This window comes from Corvus kubaryi, unplaced genomic scaffold, assembly GCF_017639235.1.
Source record: "Corvus kubaryi isolate FWS band 111438036 unplaced genomic scaffold, C.kubaryi_AGA036_p1.0 37394, whole genome shotgun sequence".
In the NCBI taxonomy this organism is placed as follows: domain Eukaryota; kingdom Metazoa; phylum Chordata; class Aves; order Passeriformes; family Corvidae; genus Corvus; species Corvus kubaryi.
Genome location: NW_024581133.1, coordinates 5,232,733 through 5,248,601, shown reverse-complemented (window position 1 = coordinate 5,248,601; position 15,869 = coordinate 5,232,733). Strand labels below are relative to the sequence as shown.

At 57.5% G+C, this 15,869-nt stretch overlaps 2 protein-coding genes across 3 annotated transcripts in view; one reads left to right on the top strand and one right to left on the bottom strand.

Annotated features, from left to right (window-relative positions):
* ACAN (aggrecan) overlaps positions 1–6,788 on the top strand; it is a 47,241-nt gene extending 40,453 nt beyond the window's left edge. Inside the window, exons 13-18 of one of the 2 annotated variants that reach the window (XM_042039150.1) lie at positions 205–318; positions 2,739–2,897; positions 3,247–3,329; positions 3,666–3,810; positions 4,368–4,550; positions 5,988–6,788. In XM_042039150.1, the coding sequence (XP_041895084.1) occupies positions 205–318; positions 2,739–2,897; positions 3,247–3,329; positions 3,666–3,810; positions 4,368–4,550; positions 5,988–6,076 (773 nt within the window). In that variant the 3' untranslated portion in view covers positions 6,077–6,788. The remainder of the gene's footprint in view (positions 1–204; positions 319–2,738; positions 2,898–3,246; positions 3,330–3,665; positions 3,811–4,367; positions 4,551–5,987) is intronic. The other variant, XM_042039149.1, reaches the window with a different exon arrangement.
* A 509-nt stretch (positions 6,789–7,297) lies between these two features.
* Positions 7,298–15,806, bottom strand: HAPLN3 (hyaluronan and proteoglycan link protein 3). Its single transcript, XM_042039154.1, has 5 exons — positions 12,170–15,806; positions 10,418–10,577; positions 9,813–10,184; positions 8,403–8,705; positions 7,298–8,222 (listed from the first exon to the last, which is right to left on the bottom strand). Exons 2-5 carry the CDS (start codon positions 10,542–10,544, stop codon positions 7,948–7,950), a joined length of 1,077 nt encoding a protein of 358 aa, XP_041895088.1. The 5' UTR covers positions 10,545–10,577; positions 12,170–15,806; the 3' UTR covers positions 7,298–7,947.
* Positions 15,807–15,869: the final 63 nt, after the last annotated feature.

Sequence of the window (15,869 nt, the reverse complement as noted above, 5' to 3'; positions counted from 1 at the left end):
AATCCAATATCTTCCTTTCAGGGTGGGTTGGGTCTCTTGCCTTCATTCTTCCAGCAGCAGCAGCAGCAATATGTTACAAAACACAACCCTCCCAAGTCTCCCCAAAGCAGCTGATATTCCCTCCTAAACAAGCAAGGAAACAAGTTCTCCTGTTGGTGGAGTTGCCTGCCCAGAGCCCTAATGGAAGCCCTTGATTTCTTGCAGACACCGATGTGTGCCACTCAAGCCCCTGTCTGAACGGAGCCACCTGCGCTGATGGCATCGACTCTTTCAAATGCTTTTGCCTTCCCAGCTACGGAGGGGACCTGTGTGAGATCGGTACGGCCTCCCTGGCTTCAGCTAATCCTACTAACTGCTGCACCACCTTGTTCCCATGCTACCCCCAAAAAAAGCTGATCCCCAGTGCTCCCATCAGTGCTGCCCTCATCTCAGTAAGCTAACTTCTAACAGCAGCTTAAAACACGTGAGGGAAAAGCTTTGAGGCTTTTGCACATCTGTTTTGATAAGTTTGTTCCTCACAGCACCATGTCCTCTAAGATTGTAAGCAGGAGCTTCTGGTGTCTTCTCCAGCTTTCTCTTTTTTAAGTTTCTCTGGTGAATCTCCACATAGATCATTGATCACAGAAGTTGGTATCTCTTTGGGTCGAGGGTCTTTCTGTTCATCTGTAACAGTAGGGAACCTTCTGAGTACGTCTTCACCTCAGGCAAACTTTCTCTGCTAGACTGGAATTTCATGGAAGGATGCTTTGACTGAGCCATGAAAAATGCTTGTGTTCCTCTTGGGGAAGATGCAGCTGAGAGAAGCCTCACTCACTCCAGGAATCTCCACCAATTTGACACAGCATGACATTTTTGTCATCTCCACAACATGGCTTCCTGTGGAAAAATCAGCAGGGAATATATCTTTGAGAAAACGGGAAGCAACCTGTATTTCCATCAAAATTAGGCATTCTGACCTGCACTAATACTTCTTTTTATTTCTACAAGGAAAGAAAAGAGTTGTGTTTTTTTCTTAAAGCTGATGAAAGTCCAAACTTCTATCAGCTTAGCTGAGGGGAAGCTCTCCTTCCTTGCTTAAACAAAAGAGAAATAAGGTTGCAGTATCTTCTTCACCTTGGCATGAGTAACAATAATATATGTTGGATTTTCTCCTTCCTCTCTTCACATCTCTTTCTGCTTCAAACATGAACATGTGGAGCAGACCATAAGGAGAAGGCTCATGATCATTGGACCTTCTGGGCAGGAACTGTGCTGTCTTAACATCACTTTTTTAATGCAACCTCATCAGTTCTCAATTTACCCATCCATGATGCCTGTTGTTGAAGATCCTTGTAATCCACCCAGAGACTTTCCATCCTGTGACTGCTTATGATCTTGGGTGGTCCAAGCCAGATTTAATTTTCTCTTTTCTCTGAATTATGAGCTCTGATGCCTGGGAGATGCAAGAGGAAGCCATTGCCCCAAAATTTGTGGGGAATGTAAATCTTCATCTTCCCATGAGACAGACCATCCTTGCCCCAAGGATGCTCTGCTAACTTTGAGCAGGAGATCTGCCTGCAAAACCTGGGAATCCTTAGAGCTTCACCTACTTCCAGATAACCCATTTAATCTATTGAAGAAGGCAGGAAATGCTTTTAATGTCTCAGGTAACTACCAACCACTCCAACATCTATGATGGGCCTGCAATCTCCAGCTGGAAGAACACCAAAAAGGTGGATTGGGAGGAATTAGTGTGATTGAAGGTGGCTAGTGCTTTGACCTACCAAGTTTAACAAAGAAGAAAGAAACTGAGTAGAGAAAACCTTACTGAAAAGAGAGACAGGCATGAGGACTCATGGAAGCCCACCACTTTCAGAGCAGCAAAGGCCTGAGAAAGGATGGTAGGTCAGGCATCTGAAGGGCTGAGATTAAACACATTTCATTTTCTGTTTCCCTCGGTCACATTTAGCAGACAGATGTGTGGTGTTGCATTGCATGGGAACTGCTGAAGGTCTTTTCTGGTGGTTTCTCCATTTATCTCCACTTTCCCCCATCCGTGGTTTTATTTTTCTTAGTAAGTGTGTTCAGTTCCTCAACATTACTCAGATGGTAAAAGATCTTCTGAAAAGTTGAGGAATGTTCGCACTTCTTTAGCATCTTCCAAGCTTTTTCATTGAGATTTCATTCTCTCTCTCCACTATGGTAAGTTTCTATCTCCATCTCTTTTCACCCATCTTGGTCAGTTTGCTTCTCCTCCAGAGCTCCAGAATCACACCAAGTGATGGACCCACCCGCACCTGGTGGTCCCCTCTTTCATTTTCAACACCTATGTGTTGATTCTGGACATCTGGGTATGGGGTTTGGAGGGGGTTTTTTCCAAAGCAAGAAAATTTCAGGCCAGCACAAGTGGGAAGAGAGGTGTTCTCGCTTAGTCAGTTCCTCAGAAGCAGATTTCAGGAACATTACACAGGGATTGAATTTCCCAGGAATAACTCTGTATCATTCAAGCTTTCCAGTAGCACTGGTTGTGTCACTGCAGGCACAGGGTCTTCCACACAGGCTGCCCTCTCTGCGTGTCTTGGATGCCTTCTGAAAGTTTCCCCAGGGAATTCCTACAGGCAACAGTGTCAGGGTTTGCTTTTTAGTGAAAGTGACGGTGCGTTGTCCCATGCAATGGGAGCATGAGCTGCTAAGAGGTGAGTTGAAAGCTTTCAGACACATGCACCAACTCCTTTTCGGCCCTCCTCTGTGTGTTTCAGACTTGGCAAACTGCGAGGAAGGCTGGACCAAGTTCCAGGGCCACTGCTACCGGCACTTTGAAGAGAGGGAGACTTGGATGGATGCAGAGACCAGATGCCGACAACATCAAGCTCACCTGAGCAGTATCATCACCCCAGAGGAACAAGAATTCGTGAACAGTGAGTGCTGAGGGCAGCCTGGGACTGGGCATGGGTCCAACCACTGGACTTTGACTCTACAGGCAGATTTACCCAAAGTGGTGTAAAACCCACCATTTGCCCCACTGGAGCTCATATGTATCCTAACACAGCCTCATCCTTGTATGGGTGCATCCATGCTCATGGCAGGTTGAGTGAGGAGGGAGCTGGACAAACATGATGTAAGGAAAAGGGTGTCAGGGAATAGTGACTGGGAGGCAGCTGAATGACCCAGAGGCTCCAGGGCCAGGGACAGCTGAGATGGCAAAGAAATGCTTCCAGCACAGTGTAGGACAACTATGACTCTTTTCTCCCCCTCCTGCTCTTCCAGGTCACGCACAGGACTACCAGTGGATCGGTCTGAGTGACAGAGCTGTGGAGAACGACTTCCGCTGGTCCGATGGGCACTCCCTGGTGAGCCCGCAGCCCGCAGCACAAGCAGGCGCCAGGTTTTGGTGGGGGGAGGAGGTTCCCCTTGGGTGGGAAGGGCCCCACAGGTTACAGGTTGAGTGCTTGGGTTGGGCATTGAGTAGAGGCAACCCTAAACTCTGTAGGGCTCGTGGTTTTTCCAAGACTCTAGAAAAGCTGGTCGGGTCCCAGGCACCAACACAACAGAATTAACCAGTGTAGGGGCAGTGCTGGCAACCCACAGGCTGGAGAGAGGTGTGGGAGAGGTGGCAGTGAGAAGGAAGGAGGGAGTAAGAGAGACCAGGGCCCAACCTTAGATGAAGGACTGTCCTCTCTCGGCAGCAATATGAGAACTGGCGGCCCAACCAACCCGATAACTTCTTTTCGGCGGGCGAGGACTGCGTTGTGATGATCTGGCACGAGAAAGGCGAATGGAACGACGTTCCCTGCAACTATCACCTCCCTTTCACCTGCAAGAAAGGAACAGGTCAGCACCCTGTGCCATACTGGCAAGGACTGGGGGCTCAGGAGGTAGCTGTGGGTCTGGAGCAGAGTCCCCAGTGCACATGAACATGGGTTTTGTCACTGCAAAGGGTGGTCAAAGAAATGGAAGGAATTAGAAACAGAAGTTGGCCAAGGATCTAGGAGAAAATTTCACAAGGACTTGAAAATAAATAGGACAAGCCATTAAGATTCAACATCCCCAGGCAGAGTCATACCCTGGCTGCAGCATTGCTCCCACACACCAGCTCTGTGCCCTCACACAGACACAGGCAGCTGTTGTGATGCTCAGCTCTCACAGCCTCTCCAGGAGGCAGGAATGGAGCACTGAGGCAGACCTCTGCTTAATTTCAAATCACAGAATTTCCGTATCCCCCCGCCCCTAAGCTTTGTGGACAGAGGCAATCTCAAAGGCAGTTAAGGTTTTATGCACGGAGGAGTGACGAGGCTGTGCGTGCCCAGCCTGCCCTGGGTGTGAGCTGCCTGCTCAGCCAGCCAGGTGTTCTCTCACTCACCCTCCACGTCTCTGCCCATCTCCTGCAGTGGCCTGCGGGAACCCCCCTGCGGTGGAGAATGCCAGGACCTTCGGTCGGAAGAAGGAGCGCTACGAAATAAACTCCCTGGTGCGGTACCAGTGCGACCAAGGCTACATCCAACGCCACGTGCCCACAATCCGGTGCCAGCCCAACGGGCAGTGGGAGGAGCCGCGGATATCCTGCCTAAACCGTATGTCTTGGTCCCTTTACCTTTGGGTTAGGGCTGATGCCTCCCTGCAGCTGGGAGAAGGAGCTGGGAATGCAGGGCATCATCTCAGGGTGTAGGATAGCTCTGAGCCAGGCAGAAGGGGGCATCATGGTTCCCTTGACTTCTTGGAAGTTTCCCCCATGACGGGGCCGTGGGAGTTGACATCTTCTGGGCAGTTGTGGACCACAGAGCCTGGCTTGCAGGACTGCCTTGGAGAGCCAGCAAGGCAGAGTACAGGCAGCTCCAGAGTCAGGAAAGGGCAACAAGGAGCTTACCAATGGCCCAGGCTACGCAGGGAAAGAAAAACAAATGGTTTCTGAAAGGGTGAGTTCTGGCACCACCTGCATCAACAGAGAGAATAGGAGGGGAGAGCTATGGTCCCCCTAGTCCTTCCCCAGTGTCCCCCTGCACTGGGAGCAGACAGGAGTCCTACAGCAGATACAAGCTGAGGGACAGGGCTGGGCTCCTGACTCTCCTCCTGTCAGGCCTCCAGCTGATGGCAGCCAGCCTTCTTCACTGGTGTCCCAGCCCACTCCCAGGCCTGCTTACACCCCTGTCCCATCCCTGATTGCCTGCAGCTTCCCAAGAATTTCGTTGGCCTCAGACAAATCACATCTGTACAGTGGCCTCCTTGCCAGGTTCTGGTCCAGCTGGGCAATTCCAGATACGGCAGATTAAGCAATGGTCCCACAGCCAGGGAAAGCCGATATGGGCTTAAGGGACAAGCCTCTGCCCCAGGGAGGAGATGAAAGCAGGAGGGATGGAGGAGGTGTCCAAGGGCGGCTGCCTGGTGCCGACCAAGATGCTGATTCCTTTGGCTCTGCTGTGGATCTGGAGAGCTGCAGGCTGTTCCCGACATGGACCGCCAGCGATCAAGAGACCTGGTCTGCTCCCAACCAGCTTTTGCTGCTTCCACCCAAGCCCTCCTGCAATTATCACACCAGAGCATGCCAGCTTCCAGGGAAACTGGCAGCAAAGATCAGGCAGAAACCTTGTTCCTGCCAGCCAGACGGGGCTGTTTCCCCTCCTATGCCCTGAGCACATCCCACTACTAATGGATATTGGGGTAGGGCATTAAGGGATAGCGCAGCAGGTGAGGTGGGGAAGAGCTGCCCTCCTGGCTGGGCGCAGTGAAGGGCTGGGACAAGCAGCCGTGGAGATGATGCTCCTGCCCAGGCTCTGGCCAAGCCCCGGGCACCTTGTCCCCTGAGTGAAGCAGAGGCCGGCAGGGCGAGAGAAGGGCCGATTGTGCGTGTGCGGGCGGGCTGGCGCCGGGGCACACACAGCCGCCCCCGGGCAGCGCTGCCTGCGGCTGCCCGTGTTTTTCCAGGCAGCCAGCGGCCGGGCCGGCCAGCGTGGGACAAGTAGCTTCTCTGTTCCGGCTCCTGCCGACAAGGTGCCTTTTCTTCTCTTCCACAGCCTCCAGCTACCAGAGCAGGCTATACAAGAGGAGCCCCAGGAGCCGGTCGAAACCCAGCGGCAGCGCCGTGCACAGACCCACCCATTAGAGCGGGGCGAGAGACCGAGGGGGAACGCGAGAAAGAGAGATTTTTAACGGAACACTTATATTAACAGAGTCGATTTCTTCTTCTTCTTGTTGCTTTTTTGTCATATAAGGAAAAAAAAAATTATATTAAAGACAAACCCACCTTTGTGTATATATATATATAAAAAAAAAATTGTTTTTCCAAGCACCAAAGCAAAACGAATTAGATCTCAGCATTTTTACTAACCGTCCGGTTCCAATTATCTTCGTGCCTTCGGGGACAGGGAGGGGGGTGGGTTTGCAAGGGCAGGGGGTTAAGTTAAATAATAAAGATGATTATTTTTTCCTGATTTTATCCACGAACAATGTAATTATTTCTGTTATTTAATCTCCAGGGTGAACAGCACCTTTTGGGGTTTTATTTTTTTTTTTTTCCAGAATCCTTCTACTGCTGCAGCACGTCAGGATGGGTGGGGAGGGCCGGGGGGCTGTGGTGGAAGAAGCTGTGGGAGGAGGGAGGCGAGAGGATGCTGAGACCCGGGATCCGGGTGCTGGGGGCTGTGGCCCCTCTCTGCTTCCCCACCGCCCCCTCTGCAGCGCAGCGCCCATCCCGGGACAACGTGCTCTTTCCAGGGGACCGTGCGGGGCACCAGCGTTCCCTGCACCTATTTATATTTTTGAACATATCCTATTTTGAAAGAATGATAAATAATAAAGAGAGCGAAATCGGAATGGGCACTTTGTCAGTGTTGGTTCTTTTAGGGAAGAGGGGTGTCTGGTGGGCTGGGAGGAGAGGGGTCTCCCATGGCAAGGCAGCAAGGAAGGAAGGGGGACCCAAAGAGGGTGCTCCAAGCTACACAGGAATGGCTCAGCCCCAGCCAGCACCTAAGGAACCACGGAGGTGGGAGGGGTGTCCCAAGCCCCAGCTGAAGAAGGACCCTGGAGTAGGACACTGCCCTCCCTGTTCAGCTTTCACCTTGGGAGGGGGTTAATCCACATGCCTAAAAATCCATCTAAAACCCGTGGCCAGCAGGAACTGCTTCACCTTCCAGCTTTCAGTCCTGACACCCAGGGGGTTAATTAGCACTCACTAATGAGGGAACACAAGGCCCTTGCAAGAGTTGAGCTGAGCTAGCACTGATGAGTTGATGTTCAGCCAAGTATAAGACAGCCAGGGATCCCCAAGTCCTTTCTCCAGAGCAGAACTTTCTCTTGTGTTGGGACAGGGATGAGGACACAGCCATGTCACTCCAGGGCTTTCTCCACCGTTTTATTAGAAGATGTCCAGAAAAACACATCTTTTTGCAGCCAATGCTCAAAGAAGAAGGCACCAGAGTTCAAATGGAGTCCACACAAGGGGCACATGGAGATAAGGCACTTGTGCTCCTGCAGGGACAGGCACAATGGCATCCTTCAGCAGGACATGGATGGGGCTGGAAGAGGGGCCAGGATGCAACGGAGATACCCGCTCTCTGCTCTGGCCAAATCCAGCCTTGCCTCACTCCCTCATGGCCTTGCCTCATGAACTCGGAGGCAGGACCAGCCTGGAAGGGCAGGTGGGTGTCAGTGACAACCTGCCACCGCAGGAAGGGGCCACCACCCATGGGGTGGCACAGCCAAGTGGGGTGGCAGCAGTAGCCCAGGGGAATCATCCTCGCACACATCCCACAACAGGGACTGTCCCACACTGCCCAGCTGGCAGCCACCCCAAGCAGCTGCATGTGCCAGCTGCTGAGCGAGACGTGGAAAATATAAAGGAAGGAAACAAAACAAAACAAAAAGAAACCTCCCACCTCCCCCCAGTCACCCCCAAAACAGCCCTTGGAAATGCCCAACACTGGGCACTGGCAGGCTGGAAACATCCTTCGTCCAAGAAGGATCCCTCCCGGCTCCTTATCTCTCCTTGTAGCAGAAGACCCCGAACCTGCCCTTGCTGGGGAAGCCGAAGCTGCGGACACCGGGCTCCGCGGGGCCACAGTTGGCCCGGGGCGTGACGATGGGGTAGCGGACACTGCCATCTGCCAGCCAGCCGGCACTGCAGCGGTCCAGCCCCAGGAACTTCCAGGCGGAGTAGAGCTGCCCCACCCGGGCGATCTCGGCCCCTGCATCCTGGCAGCTCTGCTTGGCCTCCTCCATCCCAGCCAGGCGGTCCAGGTAGAAAACCTCTCCTAGGAGGGAGAGTGGAGAGTGAGAGGGGAGCATCAGTGCTGAGCATCATCCCGAGCATCCCCACCTGGGGCATCGCTGCCTGGAACCACCCCATCCAGGCCAAGTCCTGTGCCCTAAGAGGGAGGGATGCACTGCACCTTCCCCAGGATCCCAGCCCCCGTCCCTGACCCAGAACTCACCTTTGAGGGCGGAGGAGAAGCAGAAGGCATCAAAGCGGTGCAGGTGCCGGTGGCGCGGGCCGTAGCTGCGGATGCCCGGGGCGAGGTGCACACCCCCGCAGGGCTTGCGGGGCAGGCGGATGGGGTACTGCACCGTGCCATCGGCCAGCCAGCCCGCGTTGCACCAGTCCAGCCCCTCGCTCCACGCCTGGAAGAGCTGGTTAAAATTGGCGAGGATGGCACCCTGGTCCCGGCACACTTGCTCGGCTTCGTGGAAGTTGAGCCTGTACTGCCCACGGGGAGGCTGGTAGGGGAACACGATGCCTGGAGGCAGATGGGACACTCAGCTGGCTCCGCGGGCAACCCACCCAACCCGAGTCCAGCCCCAGCAGAAGCCACAGGGGTCCCTGACCCATGTCAAATTCAGGCTCTGGGACAGGCACCACCTCAATGTGGCAGAGACAACGCTCAGGCACGCAGGGAGGGGGCTGCTCCGGACATGCAGGCGCCAGCAGCGAGTTGCCAGCGACATCTGGTGGCACAGGGACACACGGGCTCGGTCCTGGGGACAAGGACCCCCTCATGGGGACAGCACCTGCATGTACAGGGATGCACAGACTATCATGGGGATGCAGGGACCACCACCACGGGGCTGTACAGACCATGGGCCTGGGAACACACAGACAGTGGTCAGGGGGGCATGGACCACCCCTGCAGGGATGGAGAGATCATTGTCTCTGGCATGCACAGGCTTCAGGAACAGGGAGACAAGGACCAGCATTGTGGGGACATATGGGCCATGATCCCAGGGGACACATGGACCACCAACATGGGGATGATGCCGTGGGGATGGATGGACCACAGAACCATGGGCATCACCACCATGGACACAGCCACAAGGACCGGTGGGGACCAGTCACTGTGGGAGGCAGGGTCCAGGGATCAAGGGGGTGGGGCAGGGACAAGCAATGGGGACATTTCCACAGCTCTGAGCTCAAAAGCAATGTCAGGGCTGAGTCAGGTCCCTCATGACAAGTGAGCAAGAGATGCTGGACCAGTCACCAAGGTTCATCACAAGATGCATTGGGATATCCAGAGCTGGGAGGGGAGGGGACGCCTGTACATAATGCAGCACAGTGGGAAGATGGGTGGGTAAAGGCAGGAAATGCTGCAGCCATGGGGTCACTCCCAACTCTGACTCCAAAAGCACCCTTGGTGTCCCAGCTGGGGAGACAGCTCTGGGCTCACTCACTCCTGAGACCCCAGAGCCAGACAGCCTAAGCCACTGCCCCATCACACCAAGCATCCCAGCCCCTTTCTACCCATGATCAAGTTCCCCAAGCCCCCTGCCTTGTTATGTCCTCAAAGGAGAAGGTGCCACAGGAAGGCCAGGCTCACTGGCTTAGAGCCATGGTCCCCAGCATGCCCCACCTTGCAGCCGGAGGTCCACGACATCGCTCTCATCCTCCAGCCCATCGATGACCTCACAGCGGTATTTGCCGTCGTCCTTCAAGCGCACATCGCTGATGACCAGCGAGGCCTCGTGCCGGCTGGCCTGACGGATGTGAGCACGGCCCTTGAAGTCCCCGAAGGCCACGTAGGTCTTGCCTATGGCCACCATCACATCCTGCTCTTTGGTGTAGTCGTCCCGCAGCTTGGACCACTTGATGCGGATTTTGCGCTTAGGTCCCATGTCGGGCTCATAGCGATAGTGGCAGGGCAGGGTGACATTGGCACCATTGTAGCTGTAGACAGGGTCTTTGGAGGTTTCCACCACCAGTTTGGCTCCATTGAAGTAATCCACTGGGGGCAAGAAAGAACGTATGATGGGCAGGTCAGAATCCAGGGCTGGGCAGCATCCCCAAACCTCCCCTCCAGCCACTACCTCTTCTACCATGACCATCCCCCAAGCATCTCTGGAGCATTCCCGCCTGCTCCTCTGGGCCCCACATCCCACCAAGTGATGAGTCTCCAACCCACCCAGAGGCAGGGGAGTACTTCAGCCTCCTGCAACAACCTGCCTGTCCCCGATATACCTTTGTCCTGCCCGTTGTCATTGTCATTCATGATGTGGTTGTAGTAGAAGCCGTTGTAGAAGGGGCGGTAGGAGCCACTGGCCAGGCGCAGCAGGGTGGCCTTCAGGAGGAGTGGGAGCAGCAGCATGGCTGGGAAGCAAGGCTGAACCCTGAGCCTGGGCTGCAGAGGGGGAAAGGGCTGCTGGAACACCCCCAAATAGCCCGGAGCAAGCCAGCACTGCCTGGCAGTGGTGCCAAGCAAGGAGAGGGGTGGGAAGAGCCAGCAGAGCAGCTCGCCTGCCCGCAGGGGAGAGTGCAGGCAACCTGAGTCGTGCCCCCAGACCCGCCCCCCAGCCGGTATTCCCAGACCCCTCCATCCTCATCCTCCCGCCTGGCTCACACCACACACCCCCACATTCACCGCTGCTGCCCATTGAGGGGGTGGCCACTGGGGGGGGGGCCCATTGGGGGGGTGCCCATTGCAGGGAGCGCCTGGCCCACAGCGGAGTGCTGAGACCAAGTCAGGGACGGGGCAGCTGGAGAAACGGGATCTCAGGGTGTCCTTTGAACAGGGAGCACTGGGAAAACATCATGTAAGGGTGCAGAGGGAGAGAAGTGGCTGAGCTCCACTGTAAAGCAGCAAGCTCGGTTTACAGAGGCAGCCGAGCGTGCAACCCGACCAAGGAGGGAGGGAGAGAGCTCCGGCTGCCTCTGATGTCCCGGCTCCGGACAAAGCACGGCAGCACTCGCCGTCCTGGTCAAGGAACCTTTAGTCCTACCCAGGGCTGCCGCTCTGTGTCACAGACATGGCTGGCACCGACCCCGTGCAACACATTTGGCTCCCAAAGAATGTCCCAGGGGAGGGGGGCAGCCTGGCTGCCCCACAGCACCAGAAACGTGCACCGTCCCCAGCTCTGGGGGCCAGGACACCCAAGGGTTCCCCGCACGGGGGTCACCCAGGGTGCTACCAGCAGGATTGGCTACTTGTGAGCATTCCCGGAGCCGGCAGAGGGGGCCCGGCACCCGGCAAGCCTCTGGCAGACCCCTTCCAGCACCGCGGGGGGGGGGGGGGGGGGGTCTGACATCTGTGCCCTGCTTAGACAAGGCTTACGAGTGCCTGCAAACACACCCCGGGCCAGGGGGCTGTGGGAGAGCAGATGCTCAACCCCGGAAGGGTCCAGTACAGGGTACGGTGCTGCTCTCTGGGCTCCGGGGCGTGAAACCGGCTGCTCTCACTACAGGTTGCTCAATCCCGGACTCTCCTCTGCAGTCAGCGCCACTGCCCACCGTGGGGTGCAGCCACATTTGCCACCCACTGGGGCCAGCAGAGCCGGTGTCCGAGGACGCAGGCAGCACCCGCTGGAGCGGCAGCAGAGCCCCGGGAGCCGGCGCTGCTGGCACCGGAGCCGCGGGGACACCGCCACGTGCTGCCCACGCGCCGCAGGGTGGGCTCGACGCACGGCAGCTCCACACCTCGGGCTGCAGGGCACCAGCCCTGGTGCCCCTGTACCCCAATGCCTGCTGACCCCACCCCCCACCCCCCCCAGAACCCAGCGTTGCAGGGACGTGCAGCGGGCCCAGCGCTCTCGACTGCAGTGCCGCGAGCATCGCGCTGCAGCACCCAGCGCAGCGATGCCTGGCACCTTCCACAGTGATGCCCGGCTCCCTCCGTGGCAATGCCATCCCCCCCTGCCCTTCGCGGCAAGCAGGGTGCCCACCGCCCCGGGGTGCCAGTCCTCCCCAGTCCCGGCACTGGGGCCAAGCCCTACTCACGCTGGTTGCAGGCAGGCTGCAGGCAGGCGTGCAGGCAGGCTGCAGGCAGATGCACTGTGTTTAGGGCTCTTACAGGGCTGAGAGGAAGCAGCTCCAGGGCCTGCCTCTTAAAGGGAAACACACGCCTTTCCCAACCCCCTGCTCGCAGCCCGGAGCTGGGGTGGGTGCCCCCGGCCCCCCGCCTGCCCACCATGGCTGGGTGATGGCCTCGCCGTGTGTCCACATACTGCCCACATGTTGCCCACACACTCTTCACACACCTTATCTGCGGTGTGCCAGCTGCCCGCACTGCCCCCGACTTGGAAGGGACAGCAGTGGGGAGAAATGTGCCCTGTTGGGGCTGGTGGGATCCTGTGATGTTCCATGCAAAGCCCTGGTGAAGCCACAGTGCAGGGAAAAAGAGACATCCCTTGTCCCACATCCCACTGGAGGGGACTGGCCACGGACCCCAGACAAAGGTGGTGTCCAACACGTGTGCCAGGAGCACCACAGGCACAAGCAGCTGAGGACAGTTGGGCTGTGGCACGGAGTGATCTGTGCCCAGGATGTGCAGGCAGTGCCTGCCTGCTCTGGAATTCAGGAGAGACAGCTACGCTGTGAGGTTCAGCCTCTTCAGGTTCTGCCTGGGGCTGTGGGGACAAAGCAGAGGCACAGAAACCAGGGCAAAAGCTCTGGGGTGCCCAGTTGCACCCATCTGAGGGGGCATCATCCCTAAACTTGGGCGATGCCCTCCATGCCAGCTCCCACTGGTACACAGACATGCAGACCCAGCTCCAAGAGCCCCAGGTCGAGTCCTCAGGAAGGGCAGCACGGCGGTGACACCGCCAGGGGATGCCGGTCAGGGGATAGACAGAGAGGCCAAACAGAGGAACCACGATGCGGCGTGTGCCCTGACCCATCGACCCTCTGTCCCAGTCCAGAGTGCTGCTTCACCCCCCACTTTGTTGTTTTATGGCAAGGAAATGAGGCGCGGGGGCCCCGGTCCAGCTCTTGCCGCCGTGCAGGATGGCTTCAAGCCGGAAAGAAAACAACCCGTGTAAAAATAAACGGCCCGAGGCTGGCTGCGGGGTGAAGGGGGCCAGGACCCCTTCCCGACAGCGCCCAGCACGGAGCGCCCGGGGTGCGATCCTGTCTGCCCGTCGCCGCCACGCTGATAGGGAGCAGCCAGCAAGGAAACGGCGTTATCTGCGCCCAGCGCCGGCACGACAGCCCGTGCTCGCCGTGGGAAGCCCCGACCAGGGATGGCTGTGGGAATCGGGGTCTGGAGGCACCGCTCTTCCTTGTTCTCTTTTTCCCTGGACATCCACCAGCCCCGCCAGCGCTGCCCGAGGAGGACGCGGCGGAGCCGGGCTGCCCAGGGACACGGGAGTGTGACGGCCGGGCACGCCGCCTGCTCGCCTGCCCGGAGCAGCCTGTCCCGCAGCCCACAATGCAGGGACAATTACATCTTCCGGCATGGGGCCACTGCACTGCCCGCATCCTGGCCGACGGTCCCTGCCCTCCCCAGCCGGAGAAGGTAGTGGGATGGTGTCCCAGCTGCGCCCTGGCCATCTGTGCCCAGCTGCAGCTGCTTGCCCAAGTTGTTCTAGTGACCCAGCAATTGGGATGGTTCCCTCCACCCCCGGGCTGTGCAGAAAACAGGCAGCCCTGTCGGGGCACGCTGCTCGCTGGCATGGCTATCCCATTGTTCCAGAACGGAGGAACAAGCCCCACGGTGTCCTGTGCTGCCCGCACTGCCTGCACCGCGGCGCCTGCCAGCAGCCATCCTCTGCCCGGCCTGAGGAGGGGGGTGGCAGCAGGGAAGGGGACAGGGATGCTGTCAGGCACCTCATTTCAGCAACAGCTCCTGGCTCACCTTAGGGCACAACTCTTGTCAGGATGTGGCCAGTGATTTCTCCATCTCCTCCTAGGGAGGAGGGGGCATGGGGAAGGATCTGGCCACCAGCAGTCCCTGATTAAGAAGGAATCTCCTTCATTCCTTCCCACCTCTCACTCTCTTTTCGTCTTCTATTCCCTGAGGGGTACCCTGGGTGTGACCACAGGTTTCAGGTTGAGCAAAGCTGTGCAGGGTCAGGGTAGCTCTGACCCGGGAGCACATGTTTAGGGCACGTGTCTAGCGCTGGCTGAGTATTTGGCTGAACGGGAGCCATAAAAGTGTCATCCCTGTCTTCCCCGCCTCAAAGCCAGCGCCTGACAGCTCTGCTGTGGCCTCACCAGAGATTTGTCCATGAAATGCTGCTTGCACAGGATGATTCCAGCAGGAACACTCACATTCCTGGTGGGATGGAGGAGGTTGTGATCTGTGCTGGGCTTTCCGGGTGGCGGCGAGAGGATGCTCTCCCCGACGGCTGCTTCCTGAGGAACCAGCTCACAGCAGCTGGCAGCGCCGGCAGCCGAGTCAGCAGGCAGCAGGGTGCCACAGCATGCCGGCTATCCTGGCCTTCCTGCTGTCCCAGCAACCCAGCCGCGTCCGGGAAGAGAATCCGAGGGACCGGGACAAGCCGTGAGGGGCTGTGCATGGCGGGGAGGGCACCCTGGCTCTCCCAGTCCCCCCGTCCTGGGGCTCTGGGGAATGAAGAAAATACCACACGGCTGGGAAGGGGCTCAGCATCCATCAGAGGAGCTTGGGGGGTAGCAACAGGCAGGGGGAAGCAGCAGCCAGGGGCTGAGGATGCATCCCCTGCTCTGATGTGCAGCATCTGCTCCCATCACCCTCCTCATGGAGCCTCTGCCCTATCCCTGGCTCACGGCTGTCTTGGCTGGACTCGAAGCGAACTGCTCTTATCTCTGCTTCAGCCTCCCGATGATAAGGGCGGCATGTCTGGAGGTGAGCCGGGCAGACTGTCCCCCCCGTCCCTGGCTCTAGCTGTGGCTGCTATTTGTCACCAAGCAGCTGCAGTCACAGTGAATTCAGCCCGGCCTCCGCAAGCAGACCCCCAGCTCCTCTGGTGCCCAGGGCTAGGCATGAGCCCACCTCCCATAGGCAAGGCCCAAGGAGGAGATGCCTGGCTGAGCAGGGCACTGCTGGAAGCAGGGAGGTGCAGGAAGATTGTCCAGAGCTGCAGGGATAGAGAACTGTGTGGGACACAGGTGACTCTTGGCCACTCATGCCAGCCTCAGGGGTCCCTGCCCAGTGCGGCAGATTCTGGAGATGAGCAAAGCTCGTCTGTCCTGTTCACCACGGTGCTCCTTCCCTACATGGGATCACCTCCTCAATGCAGGGAGATCCTGCTCCAGCAGCATCCATGCCCCAGCCCTCCCCAAGAGGGCTCAGCTGGGAACATCCCCACAGGCATCCCTCACAAAATTCACAGCTCCCTCCAGCCCTGGGAGTGCGCTTGGGTGTAAGAGCTGATCTAGCTCCAAGCTGGGGGATTTGCTCCAGGATCAAAGCCAAAGGAGGAGACACAGGGTGTGGGGTGCTGATAGAGGCTTCCCCTCCCCAAGTCCCATCCCGCCGCGCCTGGCCAGCTGCGAGCACAGTCTCCAGCAGCTGCGACAGGGTGGAGGCAGTGGGAAAGATGCACACAAAGCCCTGAGATACCCTGTTTTTCAGACAGGGAAGGGAGCTAAGAGGCTCTGTGAAGGCAGGAGAGGGGTGGGCTCAGCACAGCAGCTGGCAATCCCCCGGAATGGAGGAGTCGAGGGGCTCGGAGGGAATCCTGGAGGATCACCAGACCAGCTGGGCTTTGGGAGATGG